The sequence below is a fragment of the Ammospiza caudacuta genome, chromosome 19 (assembly GCF_027887145.1).
Source record: "Ammospiza caudacuta isolate bAmmCau1 chromosome 19, bAmmCau1.pri, whole genome shotgun sequence".
Taxonomy (NCBI): Eukaryota; Metazoa; Chordata; class Aves; order Passeriformes; family Passerellidae; genus Ammospiza; species Ammospiza caudacuta.
Genome location: NC_080611.1, coordinates 4,087,292 through 4,112,494, shown reverse-complemented (window position 1 = coordinate 4,112,494; position 25,203 = coordinate 4,087,292). Strand labels below are relative to the sequence as shown.

At 57.6% G+C, this 25,203-nt stretch overlaps 1 protein-coding gene across 2 annotated transcripts; it reads left to right on the top strand.

Moving 5' to 3' along the window:
- The first annotated feature begins 808 nt into the window (after window positions 1-808).
- On the top strand, window positions 809-24,222 carry RHBDF2 (rhomboid 5 homolog 2). 2 transcript variants are annotated; one of them, XM_058817199.1, is made up of 19 exons: window positions 809-903; window positions 11,724-11,826; window positions 13,324-13,529; window positions 13,621-13,727; window positions 14,868-15,060; window positions 15,132-15,344; window positions 15,936-16,061; window positions 16,382-16,515; window positions 16,731-16,934; window positions 17,060-17,171; window positions 17,526-17,600; window positions 17,922-18,083; window positions 18,671-18,771; window positions 19,197-19,260; window positions 19,386-19,480; window positions 19,686-19,761; window positions 20,595-20,695; window positions 21,296-21,449; window positions 22,453-24,222. In XM_058817199.1, exons 3-19 carry the CDS (start codon window positions 13,398-13,400, stop codon window positions 22,870-22,872), a joined length of 2,469 nt encoding a protein of 822 aa, XP_058673182.1. In that variant the 5' UTR covers window positions 809-903; window positions 11,724-11,826; window positions 13,324-13,397; the 3' UTR covers window positions 22,873-24,222. The 2 variants fall into 2 exon arrangements, with proteins under 2 accessions (XP_058673182.1, XP_058673183.1); XM_058817200.1 differs by having other exon boundaries at window positions 888-903; window positions 13,374-13,529.
- The last annotated feature ends 981 nt before the right edge of the window (window positions 24,223-25,203 follow it).

Below are 25,203 nucleotides of genomic sequence, written 5' to 3'. Positions count from 1 at the left end.
GACCAGTCCTAATAGTGACCAGTCCTAATGGTGACTGGTCCTAATAGTGCCTAGTTTTTATAGTGGCTGATCCCAATAATGCCCAGTCCTAACACTGACCAGTCCTAATAGTGACCATTCCTAATGGTTACAAGTTCTAATAGTAATGGGTCCTAATAGCAGCCAATTCTAATAGTGACCAGCCCTAATAGTGCCTGGTCCTAATAGTGCCTAGTTCTTATAGTGGCTGGTCCCAATAATGCCCAGTCCTAATGCTGATCAGTTCTAATGCTGGCCAGTCCTAATAGTGGCTGTTCCTAGTATTGACCATTCCTAATGGTTAACAGTCCTAATAGTAACGGATCCTAATAGCGGCCAATTCTAATAGTGACCAGTCCTAATAGTGCCTGGTCCTAATAGCATCCAGTCCTAACAGTGAGCAGTCCTTACAGCGGCTGGTCCCAATTATGCCCAGTCCCAATGCTGACCAGTTCTAATACTGACCAGTCCTAATAGCGACCGTTCTTAATAGTCATTACTACCAGTCCAAACAGCGGCCCGTTCTAATAGTGACTAGTCTTAATAGTGCCTAGTCCTAATAGTGCCCAGTCCTAGCAGTGCCCAGTTCTTACGGTGGCTGGTTCCGACAGCGCCCAGTCCTGGCGGTGCCGGCTCCCAGCTCCCAGCACGGACTCATTCCCATGGGGGATTCCCGTAGATGGTGCCGGGGCCCGGCGGGACCGGGGGAGCCCCGGCCGGGGCGCGGGCGGAGACCCCAGGCAGAGACCCCGCCCCGGGCCCCGCCCCCGCCGAGCCCCGCCCCGGGCCCGCCCCCAGCCCCGCCCGGCCCAGGTGGAGGCGGCGGCGCTGCCGCGGGACCGGCACCGGCACCGGGAGTGGCACCGGGGGCAGGACGGGAGCGAGGTGAGCGGGGCCAGCAGGGGAGCAGAGCGGGGCGGGGTCCCGGTGCCTCCGCGCCGCTCCGCTCCGTGACCGCCCGGTTTGTTGCTGCTTTGTGAGCGCCGCGTCCCGCCAGCTTCCTCCTCCGCCCCGCGCCTCCCGCCCGGCCCGGCCCGGCCCCGCGGGGCTGCCTGGGGTCTGTCCCGTCCCACACGCTCGCTTCGCGGGGCGGGGGGCTCTGCGCGCATCCCCCTGCCCGGGGCCGTGCCCCGCGTCCTGCACGGCGCCTCCAGCGCGGGCATCCGGACGGGTGGCGGGGCCGCGCTCTTCCTCCTCCTCCTCCTCCTCTCCATCACAGGGGGAAGTGGGTGCGTGTCCCGGCGGGGTGACCCGGCCGGAGAGAAAACCCTGCCCGCTGCCGAGGCAGGCAGGCAAGCTCTAACCTACTTTCTGGCGCCGATAACCAGGCGGGCGGGTGCTTTTTGTTTGTGTTTGCTGCTTTTCCCCCCGCCCAGGTGAGCGGGGCTGGCAGCGCCCCTCGGGCAGGGGGGCGGCGGAGGGGCCGGTCCGGAGCCCGGGCATCCTCCTGCCCCCCGGCCGCCCGGGCTTTGTTGTTGTCGCTGCTCTGGGGTTTGGTTGCGGGCTCTGGGACGCTCCCACGTGCTGCCTGGAGTGGCGAGTGCTGCCACCAGCGCTTCGCAGGCGAACAAAATCCTTACAGAGCAGGGCTCGGGTCATGCTCCGTCGGTGTGTACATCCCGCCGGGAGCAGAGGGATGCTGTGCGTGGGTATTTTGGTCAAATTTTTGCTGTTGATCCTAAAATACCCACGCAGGTTTGGGATAGAGGGGTGAGGCTGAGCTCTACCCCATCCTGCCCTGCCTTGCGGCCCGGCCAGCAGGACTGGGCAGAGACCATCCTTCCAGGCCGTGGTGCCCACGGCGATCTGAGACCCTGCAGTTCTCTCTCAGCCCCCAGGCCCGTCCTGCAGGGGGAAGGGGACCCGAGAGGCTGCATTGTCACCGCCGGGTCCCTGTGGCAAGAGGAAGTGTCCGCCTTCTTCCCCAGCGTGGCGTCATCCGTGCCACGAGGAGCCAGGGCATTCTCCTCTTGCACGTTCCCAGCCCCTGGATGGCTGCTCCCGGGGATTTCCAGGGTGAACTCACGGTGCTGCTGCTGCTGCTGCCCTGGGCACACAGCCTCCAGCTCAGCTGGGGAACGGGGGAGAGCTCCCCACCCCAGTGCCAGGGCTGTGAGCGAGGAAATGCCCCCACTCAGCTCACTCCGTTGTGCCCTCTGAAGCAGCATCCTTTGGCTCCTGCCTTTTTCCCAAGTGGGAAATAACCAGTTTGGAATCGTCCCACCTCCAAAATGAGCAGCTGGAGGGTTCAGCTGCAGCTGAGCCTGGGAGAAACCAGAGCTGCCTCTGCCTGTGCTACCCGGGTCGGCTCTGGCTTCACATGTGGCTCCCTGGGCTCTGCCCTTCCCAGCTCCTTCGCAGTCGATGGGGTGATCAGCTACAGAGCAGGTGACCATCCACCACTTCCCTTCGTGGCTGTTCTCTGGCACCGCTGCAGCTGCGCTGGGACACCTGGAGGTGCTGCAAGCCCCGGAGTGAGAAAGGGCAAACCACAGAGTGGGGTTTGACACCACAACAGAGCCCTGATGTAAATTCTGCGAGACGGGGCCGAGCCCGGGGTTGTCTCTGCCGTGTGCGAGCGCTGGGTGTGAGAGCGGCGCTGCCGGAGCGGAGCGGAGCGGGGGGGAGGAACAAAGGATGCCTGGGGATGCCGGGAGAGCAGCTCCGAGATGGGGATGCGGAGCAGGGGGGCGTGAATGCGGTGGGGAGGGCACTGCTGGGTGGCCTCAGGGGGAATGCACTCACCGGGATGCACTGGGGGACCTGGGCAGTATGGGTTGGGATGAAGGAGCAGCTGTCCTCTTGTTCTATGTTTTATTCTTGGATGCTGCTCCTGTTTAGCTCTTACAGTGAAGCTGAGAGATCCCCCCAATACATCCTTATGCCTTCCCTTAGGATCCCCCAACTACATCCTTATTCCTTCCCTTAGGATCCCCCAACTACATCCTTATTCCTTCCCTTAGGATCCCCCAACTACATCCTTATTCCTTCCCTTAGGATCCCCCAAATACAGCCTTATTCCTTCCCTGAGGATCCCCCAAATACAGCCTTATTCCTTCCCTTATGTTGTTCCCGAGCTGAAAACAGGCCCTGGGACAAGCCAGCAATCAGAACAGAGCTCATTGCCAAGGAAAGTAGGAGACAGGTGATGGAGAACCAGCTGGTGGGGAGGTGGCAGAGCTGCCCAGACCAACGTGGGGCTCGTGAGGCATTTCCACACTTCCCGTGGGCATTGGGAGTCCTGCAGGGACCTGACCCGGAGGAGCGAGTGCAGGCTTGGTGCTGACAGGCGCTCAGCACTGAAGGAGTCAATTAATGAAAGCTGAAAATTAATTACTTAAACCTCTATGAGCCCACAGGTGCTGGGATCATGAACTCTCCCCCTCTGGAGGCGCGTTTTGCCTAATGACTTTCGGTTTCTGCTGTCCTGCCTGCCTGAGATGTCTGATAACACAGCCAGCTCCCAGCGGGGGTGGGCACAGTCCCTGTTAATTACAGGCATCCAGGAGTTTGGTCATTTGGGAGTGTGCAGTGCTTTGAGTTGTGGTCATTTCCTGGCCTCCAAATCGGCCTGGAGAGCTCTGTGTGTGCTGGTGGTGGGTATGCAGGAAACCCTCGGCGCTGGTACTTGATCCCTCTGACTTAAAAAAACACAACAAAAAAGCAGTTGTTTGGTGGTTGCTCTCTTAATGAGGCATTTAGGGTGGAGAATGGACCCAGGGAGGACCCCAGGCTAAGCCTGGCCTCTGCTTGCCCACCACACAGGACCCTGTGTCCCCTCATCCTTGGGGACTCACACTCCAAGGTCAAGCACTGTAGGGCACTGGTCATGTTAGCTGAGAACAGAACCGAGGAAACCCCCAAATAATAGCTCTGGGAGGGCAGGGCAGCAAATATTTATGGGGTTTGCATGTGAGGGCTTCCTCCTCCACCCTTGTCCTCCAGGAACTTAAAACTAGGAGAGCTGTGTGGGCTTGGATGGAGAAGGAGCCAGCTCCCTGCAGGGTGAGCAGGCAGGGAGCCTTTCTGTAGTGCAGTGCCTCAGTTTCCCCACTTGTGAAATGCCACAAAGCACAGAGGTGTCCAGTGAAACCACAGCTTGTCACCTCGGGGACAGTTTGTGCAGCACAAGAGCAGGGCTGATGCTGTGGCTGTGCCTCGGGGCAGGGGGAGTGAGGTGTAAACCAACCCCTTTGATGCTGCAGTGGGGATGTGGGACAGGAGGGAGCAGGACAGTGCCCAGGGATGCTCCCTGGCCTTTTCTCAAGCTGCTGACATTGGGTGGGAGGAAGGAGCCCACCAGTGTGGAGGGCAGATGGGCTCTGTGCTGAATGCCCAGCCCTGTGAGGAGCCATTCAGATGGGTGGTGTGTGGTCCCCCCCATCCCACAGAACCATCCCTCCCATCTCCAGGCATCTTTCCCAGCTGCTGCAACTCCCAGGCATCCTTCAACAGCCTCTGTTGCTTTGTGTTTTATTGATTCATTGCTTAAAAGTGACATTCCTCTGGTCTGTCAGACCCTCCTGGGGCAGAAGAGGTGTGGCTGGTGCCCCCCAAGATGCCCAGTGTGGCAGTGCCTCCTCCCACACCTCCTTCACTCCCCATGTGTCATGCTGCAGCTTGTGCTGGGGGCCTGATGGAGTTATTCCTGTGGGGGAATTCCTGGGAATGCCAGGCAGGGCTGGGAGTGACGTCCTGTCTGCCACCTGTGAGCCCAAGGGCTGCACTCTGTGCCCATGGGCAGCCAGGGGGATCCCCAGTGCTCGGTGTTGGTGTGTCCTGCCCAGCCTCAGCTCCTCCATGGAATGAGCAGGGCTGTGCTGCTGTCACACAGCTTTTCCAAGGGTGATCCCATAGCCAGTCACCTCTTGTACACGGTGACTTAACCCAGTCCAGGCTCTCCTGGGGAGGACACAGACGTGGCTCCTTCAAAAGCAGCATCTCCAGCCCCTGTGAGCTGTGTGGAGCAGCATCCCAGGGGTGGGACAGCAGGCAGGAGGAGCATGGAGAAGGCTGAGGAGACCCCCATCTCCAGCTCTGGGCAGCTGAGAGGCTGCAAAGTGCCTGGCTGGCACAGATCCATGGAGAGGCTGTGGTGGGAAGAGCATCACAGTGCACAGGTTTCAGTGAGTGAGGGATTCCCTGTGTGTTGGGGGAGATGAAACAGGAAAGCCTTATAAATATGGTTGTCTGGCAAAAGATTTTGAGAATATGGAAACTGAGAGTGAGATTGAAATGAAAGCAAGCTTTGAGATACCTCAATTACTGAACAACTGGAAAACAATGGTGTGGCCAGCTGAAGGTGATCCCCTTTTGATGGAACAACACCCTCTGCTTGCAGACAGGCCCAAGGGTCAGAGCAGACCCTACAGCTTGGCAGAAGGGGCCCAAAGAGGAGTTTTTAGGGTTTAAAATGTAACCCAGTATGGTAGTGTAATGATTCTTATAGGCTGTATGTAAATGCTATAGGATTTGTATCTTGTACTAGATTGGTTAGTGAGAATTGGAATATTCAACACAGAAGAAGATTTATGGTATTGTAATGGGAGCCTCGCCCTCTTACCCTTTTACTCTCACCCTCTCTCCTCTCATTCCTGCTCTGAGCTGTGGCTGGCAGCTCCCAGCAGGGCCCTGCACCCAGGCCCTTTGCAATAAACCCCAAGTTCCAGCCCTGGCTGCAGAGATCTCTCATCTCCATCCATCCCTGACTGTCCCACCCCACAATGCTCCTACACCTGGGCAGGAATTCCCTGTGCTGGGTGGGATGAGCTGTTCCCAGCCAGGCTTTCCCTGCAGGAATTCCCTGTGCTGGGTGGATTGAGCTGTTCCCAGCCAGGCTTTCCCTGCAGGATGCAGGTCTGGGTGCTGCAGCTCTCCTGCAATCAGGAGGGAAAGGAAGGAAGCTGAGGAGTGGCCCACCCACACTCGGCTGCTGCTGGCTGGGAGGAGGGAGGAGCAGCTTCCCCCAGCTGTCCCAGGGCCAGGAGCACTGACACTGAATGTGGTGTTTGGGGACAGCCCCCTGCCAGCAGAGGTGGCACCATGACAGCCCAAAGGGACACCACAAGGTCCTTTTCCCTTTTGCTGGCCCTGGAATGGGAAAGGAGGAGGCTGCTGGTGTCCACCCAGGGCTCCCCCTTTGCACAGGGCCTGTCAGGGCGAGCAGCACTTTGTAAAAGCCTTGGAATGGCTGTGTTGAGATAAGGAGTCTGTTCCCAGAGATAGGGAGCTGCAGCCAAGGGGGGGCTCCAGCCCAGGACTCATCTCATCCCTGGGCTGAGCCAAATTCCTGCACAGGGCTCAGCACCTCCTCCCACACAGCGTGGGGATGGCCAGAGCCCAGGGCAGGGAACCCTCTGTAAATATGGGGCATTTGTGCCAGGCCTGAGCTGCTCTGGGTGCCTTGGTGTGCTCTGGAGCAGGCAGCAGGCACTGGGGAAGCCTTCAAGGCAACCCTGGCACTGAGAGCTGCTGGAGGAATGAGTGCTCAGCAGAGAACCAGAGGGAGGAGTGTCCCCTCCAGCCCCACTGACCTTTCATACAAGGAATTTTGCTTCCAGGAGGGAAGTGGGAGTGAGCTCAGAATGACCTGCAGCGTGGGGATGGCAGGCACGTGGCTGCAGGCAGGCTGTCCCCTTCCCTTGGGTAAACACCAGCCTGGGAGCCCTTCCAGAAGGTGCAGCCAGGGCTGAAACACTTGCACCATCATGTCTGTGCTCTCTGTGTTTAAGCCCAGCTAATAAGGAATTGGAGTAGATTCGAGTAATTAATCAGTTCTTAGGTAAAACCAAGTTAAATCAATCCTGGTAGGCTGGGGGAAAATGGAAAAGAGCTTTCCTTGTGTGTTTGTGACCCCTCTGCACGTTCACCAGTGGAGCTGCTGGGGGAGACTTTGGCCTTTTGCTGTCCCCAAAGCCTCTGGGGTGACCCAAAATCTCCACGTGTGTCTTCCTCACTTGGCTTGAGCTCCAGCTGAGGAAGGGGCCGGTGGGCTGGGGGTCCCCTTGTGCAGCCACAGCCACTCCAGCAGCTCCCAGCACCTCTGCAGGAAGCAGGGAATGGTTTGTGCTGCCTGCTTGGGGCTGTTGTGCTGGGAGGGGGTGTGGGGACACAAGGGGTGGGTGGCACAGAGGGACCCCAGCCCAGCAGGTTGGGAAGCCTTTGTCTGCTGGGCTGGCTGGGGGTTTTTGTTCTGGTAAAAACATTAATGAGGATGGGAAATGGGCTGTGGGAAATCCTCCACGCGGCTTTTCCACCCACTCCCAGGCATTGCAGGCAAACCCTTCCCTCTCCATGCATGGGGATGGCGTCACCCTCCCTACCAGGGAGCCCAGGGCCACATTCCTGGCTCTCCAGGCCTTGCAGCAGGGAAGCCCAGTCCAGGCTGCCGTGTCCCTGTGTCCCCATGTCCCCATGCAGGGCTCTCCTTATCAGCAGCCCCACCATGCTCTGTCTCCCCAGCTGCTTTCCTTCCTCCTGAGGCGTGCCCTGCTCCCAGCCCAGCAAACCTGCTGCCATTGCCCAATGTCCTTCCTGGCAGAGGAGAATGGGAGAGGATGTTCTAGTGGTGGTGTGGGTGAGGTGCTGCTGGCTGCCTGCACGCCCTGGGGATCAGGCAGGATCCCAGCACTCATCCATACCCATCTTCCTGCCCCAGCCAGCAGGGAGGGGTGCATTTCAGCCCCTGTGGGTGTCCATGCTGACTGTGTGGCTCAGTGATAAGGGAGAGGGCAGCCAACCACCCCCTCTGAACACAGGGGGCCTCTCTCAAGACTCAGAGCAAAACCCTGAAAATCTCACAGTTTTGCCATCCAGTTCCCTTATGACAGGATTGGGACACGTGGGGAAAAAATAGAGTGTTTTTCTTTTTTTCTCCGATAATAATATGGTTTTATTTCAAAAGCTGTTTGTGCTTTGGCTCCTTTTCTCCAGCCCTGAAACTTGAGACTGCAAAATGGCAAAAAGCTTTTTGAAAGGTGCTGGGTCTCTGCTGGGGTGTGAGCCCACAGGAGCTCGATGCTCAGAGCAGCTGCACAAATTGAGTTTCCTATCTGGAGCTCTTAATAACTGGGAGCACCTTTTAACGTGGCTCCAGCCTTGAGAGAGGATGCTCATGAATCATTTATGGGCAGCAGCAGCTCTGCCTGATGGGCTCTTGGGTGCCAGCAGAGGCTGGGGGGGTGTTTGGGGCTCTGTGGCACTGCTGGCCCCTTTCTCCCTGCCCTGTGCAGAGGAAGAGCTGGGGCTCCTCATGCTCAGGGTGATGATGGGGTCCCTGCCCCACACCCTCGGGTGGCTCACAGCTGCTTTGTCCTCCAGGTGAGCTGCAGCAGATGCAGACAGTGTTATTGCAGGAATGTCCCTTCCCTCAGTGCCAACAGAGTCAGGGAGAGACATCCTGGTCCTTCTCCAAGCATCCATATTCCACACTTGGAAAAATCTGGAAATTTAGGGTGTTATTAACCAGAATATCAATAGTCTGAAGAAGATGAAACCTTACAAATGTGATGTATAAGAACAACTTAGCATACTTTTCCATACATACATGAATTCTGACTGTGAGGACCTTCTGGCTTTTTATTATCTTTTCCTTGATATTTGCATGCATACAGATTTCAGTCTCTCTCTCTTTTTGTATCTGGGAGAACACATATGAGTAAATGTCTTTGTGTGCCCAAGCATGTATAATTGTCTTTTTGGGAAGGAAGTGCTTTATTAATGGCAACAGAACTCCAGCCAGGGCTGCTCTGCAGGGTTTTCTCTGCTGTCTTGTGCCTTGGCTGTGCTTGGCTGTCCCAGCTCTGCTCACCTGGCCTTGCTGATGCTCCTTTTGTGTTGCTTGGACCATCCCAGCATGTCCTGCCTGACCCTTTGTATGAACCACACAATTTTTCCCATCACTTTCTTCCTTGCTGTGCTTCCTCTGGTCAGTGCTTGTTGTGATTCACCCTGAGGCTGGGAGCCAGCCCTGGTCACCTTCCTTGTGCCTTTTTTTGGCTGAAGGCTCATCCCCAGTGATGCCAGCACATCTGCCCTCTTGGGAAGGGGTGGGACCCTCACACAGGCTGTGTCCCTCACTGCTGGATGTCACGTTTTGGTGACTTTGAGTGGTCAAGAGCTTTGGGAGGGGAGATGGTGACAGTGAGGGATCTCTTCTGACCAACCAGACCTGGTGTTCCTCCCTCCATGCCCTTGCCCATTTATCACTCCAACAATGGCAGCAGCCCCATTGCATGGAGATTTTTTCCAGCCTAAAGTGACAATGTGCTGCCCCAGGAGCCTTCCAGCCCAAAGCACAGCTCCTACCAAGCTCAGGACATGCTGTGACCTGCCCTGTCCCCAGAGCAGGGCCATCCCCTGTGCCAGCTCCGCACGTCACCTCTCACTTCCTTTTTCTGTCCCAGGACAAAGCCACCACGTGCACCCTGAGTGTCCGAGGGCTGGGCTGAGGCTCCCTGGGCACCCACAGCTGAGCAGTGCCCTGTGATGGGGTGGCTGATGCCAGGGCTGCCAGGCAGGGAACCGCGCTCCTGATAGCAGAGCCCACCATGGGGCTGGGGGGTGACAGGGACCTGGGACCCCAGGGGACCTGGAGGGACAAGTTTGGGGATGTGGGACCCTAGGGGATCTGGAGGACCAGACTTGGGGATGTGGGACTCCAGAGGATCTGGAGAGCCAGGTTTGGGAACCTGGGACCCCAGGGGATCTGGAGGGACAAGCCTGGGGACCTGGGACCCTGGGGGATGTGGAGGGACAAGTTTGGGAACCTGGGACCCCAGGGGACCTAGAGGGCCAGGCTTGGGGATGTGGGACCCCAGGGGATCTGGAGAGGCAAGTTTGGAAACCTGGGACCTCAGGGGACCTGGAGGGACAAGCTTGGTGACCCCAGGGGATCTGGAGGGCCAAGCCTGGGGCAGGCTGTCTGTGGATGGAGGCACTGCCTGGCCCATTCCCACACTGAGCATGCCAGCTCCAGAGGCCTTGGGCACCAGCACCAGGCACGTGGTGAGATGGAAAACTCCTTCCCAGCACCGTCCCCTGGGGATTTCTCTGCCTGGCACAGGATAAGGCTCTTGTGGCTCAGGATCTGTGCTCAGGGGGTGGCTGCTGTGTGGCAAAGCAGCCTTGAGCCCTCGGGGGCCGCTGCCCTCCTGCCCCTCCCTCTCAATGCCAGGAGTGCCAGGGCACAGAGCCGTGACCGGCGCTGCGGCCGCGTGACCGTGACGGGACAGCAGGTGCCAGGCAGGCTGTGCCAGCTCCCCTGGCCTGAGTCACCTCGGGAGAGGCCAGCCCAGCCCTCCACCCTCTGCCTGGGGAGCTGGGGGGAAGCCAGGCCGGGATTTTATGCTGCAAACCTGCTTTGCTGGGAAGCACAGAGATCTGGGGCTGTCCGGGGTGTGATGGGTGTTGGGGAAGATGAAACAGGAAAGCCTTATAAATATGGTTGCCTGGCAAAAGATTTGGAGAATATGGAAACTGAGAGTGAGATTGAAATGAAAGCAAGCTTTGAGATACCTCAGTTACTGAACAACTGGAAAACAATGGTGTGGCCAGCTGAAGGTGATCCCCTTTTGATGGAACAACACCCTCTGCTTGCAGACAGCTCCAAGGGTCAGAGCAGACCCTACAGCTTGGCAGAAGGGGCCCAAAGAGGAGTTTTTAGGGTTTAAAATGTAACACAGTATGGTGATGTAATGATTCTTATAGGCTGCATGTAAATGCTATAGGATTTGTATATTGTACTAGATTGGTTAGTGAGAATCAGAATATTCAGTACAGAAGAAGATTTATGGTATTGCAACGGGAACTTCACTCTCTTACCCCTTCTACTCTCTTATGCTTTTACTCTCTCACCCTCTCACCCTCTCTCCCCCTCTCTTCTCTCAGCCTGCTCTGAGCTGTGGCTGGCAGCTCCCAGCAGGGCCCTGCACCCAGGCCCTTTGCAATAAACCCCAAGTTCCAGCCCTGGCTGCAGAGATCTCTCATCTCCACCATCCCCACCATCCTCCCCCCCCAAAGCTCCTACAATGGGAGCGACTGAGGACGGGATTTTGGGATGGGAGTGTAAGAATTTGGCTCCAATTTCTGTGCTTCTTACCACTCAGAGCCATTGCCCAGAGCTGGAGGAGGATGTGGGTGCCCCAGGGGTTGCTCTGAGCCCAGTGTGTTCCCATTCCCAGCTCTCCAGAGCAGCTGCCATCTCAGGCTCACTGCTGGCTGCCCTGGGAGGAAAACAAACAGAGCCTCGAGCTCACCAATGGGATGGAAAGTTTTACTTGCTGGGGCTGGCACTCTCCCAGTTTAGCAGCTATGAAATACCCAGTGAGGCACTCACAGTCCCTGCCTGCCCTTCCTGGGTGTCTTGCTTCCCAAGAGCCAGGAAAGCAGCAGCAGAGGAAAACTCCAAAACTCCCTGCCTTGCCCATGTCATTCCCTGCCATGGAGCATTGCTGTAAATGGGGCTTCTCCTCCTCCTGCTGCCCTGTGCCAGTGGCTGATCCCTGTCCCTGGTGTGCAGCCAGCTGCAGCCCTGTCCCCAGGGTCTGGGCAGCACTGAGCTCAGCTCTCCCTCTGCCTGGATGGTCCTGCATCCCTTGCCTGCTTGCCCATTGCAGCTATCTTTTTTAACCATTTTCTCAAAACTCTCTTACTTTATAAATCCCAACAGCCCATGATGGGTTTTTCATCCCAGCCTCTCCCCACAGGAGGAATTCAGCCGTGTCCTGGGCTCCCACGCGTGAAGGACAGAGGCAGAGGAAGGCTGCTGTGTTTGCCATCGCTGCACAGGATCCCTGTCACTCTTATGAGGTGAGGAGACTCTCGTGGGGAGCAGCACTGGCTGAACCCCCAGGAGAAATGTGGGAGTTGATTGCTCCCAGCTTTGGTGCTGGAGAGGGAGCCCAGCACCCATTTTAATGCAGGAGCAGATTATCACCTGGCCCAGGAGCTGATGGAGGGCAACAATTCCTGCCAGTGCTGCCCACTCCAGGCTGTCCCCTCCTTGGGGGGCTGGTTCTGGACTCCTGCATCCCCATGAAGCTGATCCCTTGGGCAGCCCATGCTGCTTAAGCCAGACTTTGCTTGTGGTGTGGGCTAAGGGGAGGGTTGTGTTCAGGACTCCAAATGCCAAGGGAGCTGCTAAAGTGTCCCTGTCCTTGGCTCTTGCTGTGGGAATGGGCTGCCAATAGATCCTGTTGCAGAAGGGGTTGGTGGGATCTCAGTCACTCATCTGCTTGCTCAAGTGATGTTGCCTAAGGGGAGCAGAGCTGGAGGAGTCTGGTCATTGGGATCTTGGGCAGGGAGAGGAGCCAGGCCTGTAGATCAAGCTGGCATTTTGCAGCCAGTGGCACTGTGCAAATGTGGCAAGTGACACCATTCCCATGGCCATGGCTGTCCTGGGGGACAAGAGATGCTTGTGAGACCTGTGTGAGTCCCTGGGCACTGGCACATGGGCAAGCAGAAGAGGTCAGAGAGGGCTGTGCCTCCCATTTGATTGCCCTCATAGTCCCTAATAGGATCTGGGACTTGTTCTCTTGCACTTTGGTGGAATTACTTTCCCTGCAAAGCAAGCCCTGCCTGGCAGAGCTGGCTGCAGGGACCCTTGGGAGGGGATTTCTTGAGGAATTAACCACATCTTGGCTGTTAAGCCTCCCTCTCCTTGCACATGGTGCCAGGGAGGATTCAGTGTCCCAGCCTGGTGTGTGCATGCACGTGCCAGAGGGGAATGTCCTGCCTCTCCCCTTCATGGGGCACCCCAACACGTGACAGGTCCACGTGGGAGCTGTGGTGCATGTGGGGAAGTGGATCAGGTGTTTTCAGGCCTTGTGCATCCCCTTCCTTCCCCCCCTGCCCAGGCAAGAGGAGCTCCTTGCACACATCCCCTGCTGTGTCCCCTTGGCTCCCTTGCCAAACTGGGAGTGCTGGTGTTCTCTGTGCTGCAGCTGTGTGCCGCGGGCCTGGCAGGGCTTGCTGGGATCCCCCATGTTTCCAAGGCACATGGTCAGGCTCATCCAGGCGGGGTGTGAAGCCTGGGTGTCCCACTGGGATGTGCTGGGATGATGGGGATGCTCTGACCTGGTCACTGTTGTCATCCCTGCCCTACTCCCAGCAGGTGTTGGTGATCCCTGGGGGACTGGCAGTGAGTGGTTAATGCAAGCCTTGCTACCCACCCAAACTCAGGGCTGGGATGTGGGTTTTGGGTCCATGATGGGTTCATGGTGGCCAGCACAGCACTCAGGGCGCTCAGTCTGGTGACGTCCCACTGATGAGTCCCCGTCTCTCACTGAGCCTTTCCTCACACACAAGCTCCTGGGGGAATCCCTGTCCCCCTGTGCTGACCCCCTGCACTCTGCCAGCCTGCCAGCCAGCCCCAGCCGGAGATGTCAGCCGGGGACAAGAACGGGGGCAGCCGCTCCAGCAGCAGCAGCAGCCGCCTGCAGAGCAAGAAGCCCCCGAACCTGTCCATCGTCATCCCGCCCCGCGAGGCCGAGGAGGATGGTGCCCGCAAGGAGGTGAGTGCTGGAGCTGTGCCCGTGCCACGCCGGGCCTGGGGGGCTGCCAGGTGCCACCGTGTCCCTGATGCCCCCCTGCTCTGCCTTGCAGCCCCACAAGGTGCCCGTGTACCGCAAGAGCAAGAGCCTGCAGGAGCCGCGCCCGGAGCGCCGGCCCGGCTTCCGCCGGCAGACATCCCTGTCGCAGAGCATCCGCAAGTGAGGGCGGGCTGGGCTCCAGCGGGGCTGGATCACTCACAGGGGACACTGTGGGTGCTGCCAGAGCATTTGGGGTGGGGCTGGAGGGTTTTGTCTCAGTAGGGAGCGCAAGAATCACTTTCCGCCACATCCCTTTGTTAAGAAAATTAATCCACAAACACCAGAGGTTTATGGCCAAAAAGGAGGCAGAGGAGTTCTTTCTGGCTTTATTTGAATAAAGGGAGAGGCCATGGGGCATTCCCCTGGGGTCTCTCAAATTTTTGGAGGATGCAGCCTCCTTTTTATCCCAATTTCCCAGCCGCATTTCCCTTCTCTCTTTCCCCATTTCTGAGGTACTTGAGAGGTTCCGACTTCCCAAAACACCTGATACTGAAGATTCCCCTCTAATGCATAACCCTCCCTTTTAATTTTTAATTCTTACAGAATTTAGGGGTTTTTCTTCCCCATTGTTTCTTTCATCTCTCAGTGTCTCATTTTATTTATTAGCAAACCTAAAGGTTATTTGTAAAAGCAAATATCTTTTTCCATTCATCAATCAGTGGAATCCTACCCATGGTTTCTTTTATCTCCCAGTGCTAGTTTTATCCACCAGCAGACCCACAGCTGGTTTGTAAAGACAAATCTGTTATTCCTCTCACCTTTGACCCATAGCCAGGTCAAAACTGCCCTGCTGCAGGCTGGGCTGAGACACTCCAAGCCCGGAGGGGATGGCTGGGTGGAATGGTGGTACATGGTGGGAGGGACCAGCTGTGTGACAGCTGTGCCCACCTTGCAGAGGGGATGGCTGGGTGGGATGGTGGTGCATGGTGTGGGGGCCAGCTGTGTGACAGCTGTGCCCACCCTGCAGAGGGGATGGCTGGGTGGGATGGTGGTGCATGGTGTGGGGGCCAGCTGTGTGACAGCTGTGCCCACCCTGCAGAGGGGATGGCTGGGTGGGATGGTGGTGCATGGTGTGCCCACCCTGCAGAGGGGATGGCTGGGTGGGATGGTGGTGCATGGTGTGCCCACCCTGCAGAGGGGATGGCTGGGTGCAATGGTGGTTCATGGTGTGCCCACCCTGCAGAGGGGATGGCTGGGTGCAATGGTGGTACATGGTGTGAGGGACCAGCTGTGTGACAGCTGTGCCCACCCCATGTGCAGGGGCACGGCGCAGTGGTTCGGTGTCAGCAGTGACTGGGAGGGCAAGCGGCAGCAGTGGCAGCGCAAGAGCCTGCAGCACTGCAGCATGAGGTACGGCAAGCTGAAGCCCGCCTATCGCGACATGGAGCTGCCCAGCCAGGAGGTGCCCTCCTTCCAAGCCACCGAGTCGCCCAAGCCTGCCAAGATGCCCAAGGTAGAGCTCGGGGTGAGGGGTCCCACTGCCAGCCTTGCTCTCCCGGCGCTGACAGCTCTTCCCTCCCGCAGATCGTGGACCCGCTGGCCAGGGGCCGTCCCTTCCGCCACCCCGACGACACCGACCGTCCCCACACGCCCCACCACGTGCTGCCCCCGCTCACCCCTGGCGTGGTGTCCTTGGCGTCCTTCAACAGCATCCGCTCGGGCTACGGGCGCCTGCCGCGCAGGAAGAGGGAGTCTGTGGCCCACATGAGCTTCAAGGCGGCCGCAGCCCTCCTGCGTGTGAGTTTTGGGAGTGTGAGGGGGATCACCTTCCTAAGCTGGGTTTCAGTTCTGTCCTTCAGAGGGGGATCACCTTCCTAAGCTGGGTTTCAGTTCTGTCCTTCACCCACCGTCTTTGTTGTCTGTTTGCTGCGCATGGAGACTGTTCTCTCTCCGGGGTGGGTTTGAGGGGGGAGATTGGTTTTTTAAACCTGAGCGCTACTTAAAAGTAGAAGTTTTAGTGGAAATTGGACAATCTGAGAAAGAAACAACTTTTGGGTTCCGTTGGTTAGGGGCAATGAAACCTCTCCAGCAATTTTCTTGGTTCTGAGGAGCCCAGGGCAAATCTTGGGGATGGGTTTGTGGGTGTGAGACCAGATGAATTCAGAGGTCACTTGTCATGCTGACTAACATGGCCATGGTCCAGTGTGGATTCTGAGGGGCTAAAGGCAGCATCTTCTGCCTTTTCCTCCTCACACAAGGGGGTATGGTGGCTGATTGGGATTTAATCTTTGCCACTTGGAGTTGGAGAGGGAAGATCTGAGAAACCCTCAGCGCTGCAAAAACTGAGGGCTTCTGGTTGCTCACCTTCAATTGCTTGTGCTGCCGAAGGGGCGCTCTGTCCTGGAGCCACTGGCTCCCAAGCAGAGGAGCAAGAGGAGCTTCCTGTACCCCAGCTTCATGGATGAGGACATGGTGGATGCTGCTGATACCCTGGACTCGTCCTTCTTCAGTAAGGCAAGCACCTTTCCATGCTGGCTGCTGGAGCTGGGGCCCTGCACAGGGGGCTCGGTGTGGAGGAGGGCTCTCACGAGGATCCCTGTGCTGGCACTCCACCCAGCAGTGACATAGGCATCGGTGGCTGCTGTGCCCCAGCCCTGGTGATGGCCCTTGTTGCCATCTGGGCACATTTCACACCCTGTGATGTGTCATTAGTGGGGTGTCATTGGGGATCACCCACGCCCCCTGGCCAGGGGTATGCTCAGTCAGGGCGTGTGGGCTCAGTCAGTTTCTGACCCATCACCCATATCCAACGACACAATCCATCCCCTTTCCAGATGGACATGCACGATGAGACGTACTCCATGCCCGATGACGTCTTTGAGTCGCCTCCTCTGTCAGCCACGTACCTACGCATGCACCAGGTGGCAGAGGAAGCCAGGGTGTCCCCTGAGGTGGAGCAGCCCACCCCGTGAGTCCCAACCCTCAGCAGGCCTTGCCCCCAAGGCTGCCCAGGTGCCCTGCTGGAGGCAGGACAGTGTCCCCAGCCGTGAGCACTGGGCACTTCCATAATGATCCTGGGAGCCAGGAGGTGCTCAGAGCCCCAGCTCAGGGCATAGCTCTGGCCGTGGGGTGTTTCTCAGCTGTTCCTTTGGGAGGTGTGATGGGTTTCTCCTCTCTGGCCAGGCAGGAGGGTGCCCGGCTGGCCTCGGTGCCGGGCGCGGCTCCGCGGCGGGGCAGGCGCATCGCCTCCAAGGTGAAGCACTTCGCCTTTGACCGCAAGAAACGCTACTACGGGCTGGGCGTGGTGGGCAAGTGGCTGAACAGGACGTACCGGCGCAGCCTGAGCAGCATCGTGCAGTCCCAGCTGGAGATCACCGACAGCCACCGGTGAGGGGCACCGACGGCAGGAGCACCCCACTCGGATGTGTGTCCCCCTCAGTGCTTGGGGACTGCAGTGTCCCTTTGCCCAGAGATCTTTGACGAGCTCCAGCTTTGGGTCCTGTCCCCTTCAGGCCGTATTTCACGTACTGGATCACCTTTGTGCACATTCTCATCACCCTGCTGGTCATCGGCACCTACGGCATCGCCCCCATCGGCTTCGCCCAGCACGTGACAACAGAGTTAGTAAGTTTGAGAGCCATCCTTCAGGGGGGACTGTAACCACCAGGGTCCCATGGTGTCATGCTCCCTGCAAGGACTGGGAATATCTTGTGGGAGCCTGACACCGTGGGACACTGGGAGCCAGCATTTGAGAGGCTCTGTGATATGGCCAGGGCAAGGGGGTGAGCAGACCATGTTGCAGCAGAGTATGTGGTGGGAGCAGAGCTGTTCCCTCTCCTGCCTTGCTGGTGGGACCCACAGCCCTTCCCCTCGGACGGAGGGGCTGCTCAGCCCCTTTTGAGTGGAGGGAGACAGGGGTGCCCCCTCCCCTCAGCACATGTCCCTTCAGTGGGATCTGACCCTGGCCTCTCTTGGCAGGTGCTGAGGAACAAGGGTGTCTACGAGAGTGTCAAGTACATCCAGCAGGAAAACTTCTGGATTGGGCCCAGCTCGGTGAGAACCCTGCCAGAGCCTTGGCCCCTGGTCTCAGGCTCTGCCCTCTGCTTCCCCTGCCCTGATCTGAGGTGGATCTCTGCAGTGCTCCTCTTCTCAGAGGGGCACAGCTTGACTTCCTCACTCTAGCCTGCTGTCCCATGCTCCCATCCCACTGGGACATGTGGCATCACAGAGTCCTGCCTTCCCTCCACTGGGATGACACACACCTCTGTCTATTCCCTGTGGAGACCCCCTGCTCCTGCCACTCTCCCTGGGGATAGCTGGAGCGAAGGGGGGTGCACAGACAAATCCCCTTTTTTACTGGCATCTCCCTGCCAGATTGACCTGATCCACCTGGGCGCCAAGTTCTCGCCGTGCATCCGCAAGGACCGGCAGGTGGAGCGGCTGATCCAGCGCGAGCGGGACCGCGAGCGGGGCTCCGGCTGCTGCGTGCAGAACGACAACTCCGGCTGCATCCAGACCCTGCCCCAGGACTGCTCGGTGCGTGCCCCTGCCCCGGGAAGGGCTGGGATCCCAGGGGAAACCATCTCAGCCCTGCTCTGCCCCTGGGCAGGATGCAGGTGCGGTCAGAGCCCTGTAGGAATGTGCTCCCTGTTGATGGAGTGACCAAACTGGCCTTTGTCTTTTTAAAAAGGAAAAAAAGCCCAGAAGTTTCTGTCCTCGATTAGGTAAAGAGACACCTCATAAGACCTGGGGGGCTTCACCTCCAACTTAAGGATAGCCAATTGGACAGGAGGCAAAAAGTCCTGCCTAAGCAATTTACTAGAAAAAGAAGGGAACAAAGAAACTAATTGCTTTTGTGAGGTGTTTTACCAGGAGCAAGAACCTCTTGCACTGGGCTCATTTTTTCTCTGTAAAAAGTTTTGTTATTTTGCCTTTTATTAAAATTTTTATTTTTCCAACACTGCTACAGAAGCCATCCTGTTGATTTTATGCCTTCTAAGGTAGCTGAGCTATCTTGGGTGTGATATAGATCTCCAAGAGCTTATGAGACTTGGCTCGAGGAGACCACATATCAGAGCCATGCATTCCCTGCTGCATCCTCAGTGTCTCCACGTTCCCTGCAGGAGACACTGGCAACGTTCATCAAGTGGCCAGGCAGCAATGCACCAGCCATGGGCTCGGGAGAGAAGAGGACCTCGGGGGCTGTGTGTCACCAGGACCCCAGGTAGATGTAGCAGCTGGGTGGAGGTGGCCCTGTCACCTGGCTGTGTGTGGGACACAGCAGAAGGGGTTGCCTTTCCAGCTGGGGTACCTTGATTCCTGTTGTCTGAGGGGATGGGAGGTTTTTGCACACTAGGAGAGTGATAAAGAAGAGGGAATCAGTGGGGAAACTGAGGCAGGGCCTATCTTTAACATAGGGAGCAGCAGGTGATGCTGTTGTGTTGTGCTGGGATGGGAGCATCCATGGGCATGGTTGTGCAACAGCCCTGAGTTCTGTGGGGTTCACCTGCAGAAGGAGCTGCTGTGGGGTGTTGTGGGGCACCCATGGGTGGGCAGGATCCAGGCAGGTCCGAGAGCTGTCTGTGCATGAGGGTCTGCAGGGGGATTTGTTGGGGGCTCCCACCCGACTCACCCCCCTCCTCCTGCCAGGACGTGTGAGGAGCCTGCGTCCAACCCACCCCATGTGTGGCCAGACGACATCACCAAGTGGCCGGTAAGAGCCCAGTGCCACCATCAGCTGCTGGCTCCATGGTGGCAGTGCCAATGAGCCCAGCAGGGCTCTGCAGGGACAGCCTGGGGCCGGGCTCTGACCAGGGCTCCTTTCCCTCCTGCTCCTAGATCTGCACCTACGAGACCAAAACCAACCACACGGGCTTGGCCCACCTGGACTGCGAGATCAAGGGCAGGCCCTGCTGCATCGGCACCAAGGGCAGGTGGGCAAAGGGGGCACCTGGCCTGGCTCCCCCCCTGCACTCCTGCCTTGTGCTGTCCATCAGCATCCAGAGCTGTGCCTGAGGGGGGGGATTACAGAGCCTTGGGGGGTGGGAAGCACAGTGGCAGCAGGCTGGGGGCAGAGGGCGATGCTCAGGGGCGTCCTGAGTGTGCCCTGTCCCCATGAGCCCCTCCTGCCCCTGGCAGCTGTGAGATCACCACACGGGAGTACTGCGACTTCATGCACGGCTACTTCCACGAGGAGGCAACGCTCTGCTCGCAGGTGAGGGGCCAGGGAGGCATGGCAGGGCGTGTGGGGTCCATGGGGGGGATGCTGGCAGGGCGTGTGGGGTCCATGGGGGGATGCTGGCAGGGCGTGTGGGGTACATGGAGGGATGCTGGCAGGGCGTGTGGGGTACAATGCTGGCAGCCATGCTTGATGTCAAAGGGCTTCAGAGTGTCCTACCAGGAATGGGACATGGTTGGGATGGGTGTGAGCAGGAATGATGCAAAGTGCAAGGCCTTGCCCAGCTGTTGGCCAAGCTCCTGCTGCTGTGCCCGCCTGTGACGGTGATCACAGGGGTTCTTGGGTCAGGGAAGAGACAAGGATCTGACTCCATGTTTCAGAAGGCTGGCTTTATTATTTTATGATATATATTACATTAAAACTGTACTAAAAGAATAGGAGAAAAGGATTTCATCAGAAGGCTAGCTGAGAATAGAGTAGCAAAGAATGATAACAAAGGCTTCATCTTGGACAGAGAGTCCGAGCCAGCTGACTGTGATTGGCTGTTAATTACAAACAAACCAACATGAGCCAATCACAGATGCACCTGTTGCATTCCACAGCAGCAGATAATCATTGTTTACATTTTGTTCCTGAGGCCTCTCAGCTTCTCATGAGGAAAAATCCTAAGGAAAGGATTTTCCATAAAAGTTGTCTGTGACACCCACCTTGCTGGCGTGGGGCAGGAGGCACCTTTACCAGCACCAGGGCAACGTGGGTGCCCCACACCATCCAGAATCCCCTCACAGCTGCCACATGACATCATTGGCATCCCTGTAACCCATCCTCTGCTCCCTGTGGCTCTGGGGACCACCCTGCTGCCTTTGCAGGTGCACTGCCTGGATGAGGTCTGTGGGCTCCTGCCCTTCCTGAACCCGGAGGTCCCTGACCAGTTCTACCGCCTGTGGCTGTCCCTGTTCCTGCACGCCGGGTGAGCCACAGCCCCCAAATCCCCAGGGATGGGGGAACTGGGCACTGGAGTGCCCATTGGGATGGGCTGGGAGAGAGGAGGGAAGGGCACTCCCAGACTGTGACAGTGCCTTCAGTGGGGGTGTGTGACCGTGTTCACAGGGGTTTTTGAATGAGGGAAGAGACAGAGATCTGACTCCATGTCTCAGAAGGCTTGATTTATTATATTATGATATATATTACATTAAAACTATACTAAAAGAATAGAAGAAAAGGTTTCATCAGAAGCCTAGCTAAGCTAAGAATAGAATAGGAAGGAAAAAATGATAACAAAGGCAGCTGTCTCAGACTCTCTCTCCAAGCCAGCTGGGCTGTGATTGGCCATTAATTAGAAACATCCAACATGGGCCAATCCCAGATGCACCTGTTGCATTCCACAGCAGCAGATAATCAGTTTACATTTTGTTCCTGAGGCTTCTCAGCTTCTCAGGAGGAAAAATCCTAAGGAAAGGATTTTTCATTAAAGATGTCTGTGACAGGGGTGTTCTGTGAGCTGTGTCGTGCCCTGGGGCACTGGGTGGGATGCTGGGCAGGGTCTCTAACCCAGGGCCTCTCCCCCCAGCATCATCCACTGCCTGGTGTCGGTGACGTTCCAGATGACAGTGCTGCGGGACCTGGAGAAGCTGGCGGGCTGGCACCGCATCTCCATCATCTTCATCCTCAGTGGCATCACGGGCAACCTGGCCAGTGCCATCTTCCTACCCTACAGGGCAGAGGTGAGGGTCTGGGGGTCTGTCCCAAGTCTTGCGCGCTCCCAGGGACCAAAGGACGCCCCTCTCCATCCCCATCCTGGGCAGAGGTTTTGGGAAGGGGCTGGAGCACAGATTGTCACCCCCTGGCAGGGTTTGCTGCAGGGAGAGGAGGAGGGGGTGTCCCTGCCCCACGCGTGGTGTTGGCACATGCCACGTGTGTCACATGTCACCACGTGTCCGTGAGCGTGCGGGGTCCCTGGGCAGGCAGATGGCTAATCTGCTGCCAGCCAAACCCTGTCAGCCTTTAAATGAGATCATGCCAAGGGCCCTAATCCCCCCACAGGTGTGCCACCATGGGGCTGGGGTCTGCCAGGGGGTGATGCTGAGTCACAGAAAGTGTCAGCTCTGCCAAAACAGCAGCACCCTGCTCTCCTCCTCATCCTCCTGTGCCAGGGCTCCTGTGACCGTGTTCGCTGGGGTCTCAGGTTGAGGGAAGAGATGAGGATCTGACTCCATGTTTCAGAAGGCTTGATTTATTATTTTATTATATATATTATATTAAAACTATACTAAAAGGATAGAAGAAAGGATTTCATCAGAAGGCTGGCTAAGAATAGAAAAAGAAAGAATGATAACAAAGGCTTGTGACTCAGACAGAGAGCCCGAGCCAGCTGACTGTGATTGGCCATTAATTACAAACAACTCTATGAGACCAATCACAGATGCACCTGTTGCATTCCACAGCAGCAGATAACCATTGTTTACACTTTGTTCCTGAGGCCTTCCAGCTTCTCAGGAGCAAAAATCCTAAGGAAAGGATTTTTCATAAAACATGTCTGTGAGAGGCTCCCACCCCTGAGCCCCATGCAGGATCCTGCACGGGCACACTGGAGCCAAATGCTCTTTGCTAGGGGTGGAGGTGATCCCTGGGGGACATGGGGTGTGTCTGGGGTGACACAGAGAGGGGACACGGGGGACACGGGGTGTGTCTGGGGTGACACAGAGCCCAGCCCTCATTTCCCTGCAGGTGGGCCCTGCCGGCTCCCAGTTTGGCTTGCTGGCCTGCCTCTTCGTGGAGCTCTTCCAAAGCTGGCAGGTGCTGGAGAAACCCTGGAAAGCCTTCCTCAACCTCTTCGGCATCGTCCTCTTCCTCTTCATCTGCGGCCTCTTGCCCTGGATCGACAACATTGCCCACCTGTTTGGTTTCCTGAGCGGGCTCCTGCTGTCCTTCGCCTTCCTGCCCTACATCACCTTCGGCACGGTGGACAAGCTGCGCAAGCGCGCCATGATCATCGTGTCCCTGCTGGTCTTCCTGGGGCTCTTTGCCTCGCTGGTGGTGTGGCTCTACGTGTACCCCATCAACTGGCGCTGGGTGGAGTACCTCACCTGCCTGCCCTTCACCAGCAAGTTCTGCGAGAAGTACGAGCTGGAGCAGGTCCTGCACTGACCCTGCCATGTTCCCATGGGGCGGGTGCTGCCCAGCCTGTGGGACGTGGTGGTGGCTGCTCCAGGATGGGGCAGACTCTGGGCATGGCTCCATCCTCAGGGAGGGAGGGTTTGGGGTACCCCTTGCTCAATGCTGGGGATGTAGGGCTGAGCCAGCCCTGCCTTGATCCCCTCCTGATGCTGGAAAGCCGTAACTGGCCTGGGGACCGACTCTGGCTGCTGCCTGTGTGGGGAAAGGGCTGAGGGAGGCTGGATTTTGGTGTATCCGTGGCCAGGCTGCACTGCCAGTCCTGGGGTGAAGTTGCTGAAGTCTCCAGCCTGTGTCCCTGCCTGCCTGGGGCCCCGTCCCACCTCGGTGCCCTGCAGTGCTGCAGCTCATACTGTGAACACAACCCCCTTTTTGCAGGGGCACTTTTTTTATCCACAGCTCTTTAGGCCCAGGGTTTCCCCCTTTTGAGCTCTCTGGAGTCTCTGTCGTGGCTCCAAGATGTTCAGGGCTGAGCTTTAAAGACATTTTTCAGTCCTGTTCCCCCTGAGGTCCCCAAGGAGGCTTGTGCCTTCCCGCCTGGCTCCTCACTGGATGGAGAGGCAGGACTTGGGGCAGGGGGCTTTTCCTTCCCTTATTTCAGTGAAATTCTCCTTTTGGAAGGGGAGGAGTGGCAGGGACTGTATTTATAGTGCCATGGTGGGAGGCAGACGTGGAGAAAATCCCCCTGGGGGGCTCCTGTGGCTGCTTGTGGAGCCCACAGCCCTCTCAGGAAGCTGTCACCTTCTGCCTTGAGTCCCTGCTGGTTCCCCTTTCCCTTTTGCAAAGCATGGGGACCCAGGCAGCCCTTCCTTCCTTGCTCCAGTGGTGCTGCTCAGGTGTGGAAGTGCAGGATGGGGCTGTCACCTCCCCTCTCCCTGCCCGAGGCTGCCCAGTCCTGGCTGCTCTCCCCAGCATCTCCTCCTCCTCCTCAGCACCAGCCGTGGCACGAAGGCAGGTCCTTCCTGGGGTCCAGGTGACCCCTCTGGGCTGGTTTGGACCCAGGCTGCTGCCAGGCTGTCTCTCCCCTGAGATGTGTTGCTTTGGTGCTGGAGGCCTCAGTGCTTTTAAGTGGGGGATGCCCCAGTTAGGATGTCGTGGGATGAATATTCAAGGGCTGAGAGCCTGGTTCCCACTCCACAACCACTGAGTGAGCCCAGGAGCATCTGCATCCATCCCTGCATCCCTCCCTCCACCCTGGGCCAGTTTCCAGCCCCACTCTGTCCCTCCAGTTGCTGCTCCAGCCAAAGACAGACACTTCACCTCATTTGTCTCTTTTTTGATACTTTTTTAAAAAGCTGTGGGTTTCCCCCATCCTTAATAAATTTCTACCTGTATTTAATGAGATGCACAAGGTCTCTCCTCCCTTCTTGGGTGTGGGGAAGCAGCACTTTTGGGGGGTTCTGGTTGTTCTGGTGATGGCTGGTGTGGCAGGGAGGGAGCTGGGCTGGTGCCCTGCTGGGTCACTCAAACCCTCTCTGGGAGGAGACAGGGTTTGGAGGGTCTCAGGCAGAAGGAGAAGCCAAACCCTTGGATCCATGGAGCCTCCTGATCCTGCCTGAGGGCAGAGTCACCCCTGCCTTTATCTCACCCTTCACTGAATCACCTGAGGCTGGATTTTCCCCTTCTCCCCTGAGGCTGAGGTGCCCCAAGGTGCCCTGGATTTCTCCCCTCACACCAGCTGGTGCCCTCCCTCAGGCCATGGTGGTGAGATCTGATCAAAGCAGGGCAGGAACACACATGGGCTGTGTAGAAAATCACCACCACATCTTTATTTGCTGCTTTCCAACAACCTGAATTGTTTGCAAAAGGCTTGTCCTGTGGGTCTGGGACAGGGAGGACCAAAATGGTTTGGGCTGGTTCCCTGGGGAGGCTCTGCAATGTGCAGCTCAGGGGGCTGGAAGGATATGTGTGGGCAGGGGGTGGCTGCCACGGCCCCTGCCTGGCCTGGGGGCTGCTCAGGGAGGGCTTGACCATGGTGTGCTCCACTCATGGTGGTGGTGATGGTGGGAGGGGTGCCAGGCTGGGGCACGTGTTTGCAGGGGCTCTTCTGGGTGTCTCAGCAAACCATGGTGGGTGCAAGTGTCCTCAGACCAGTAGAGCCCCCAGTCATTCCCAGGGCAAAGCCTTCCCATCCCAGGGGGCTCATGGCCAGGGCAGCTCAAGCAGAGCCCAGGGAGCTGATGGATCCAGCAGGATCCAGCAGGAATTCCTGTGCCCAGCCCAGGGAGCTGATGCTTCCAGCAGGATCCAGCAGGAATTCCTGTGCCCAGCCCAGGCTAAAGCAGAGTCCAAGGAGCTGATGCT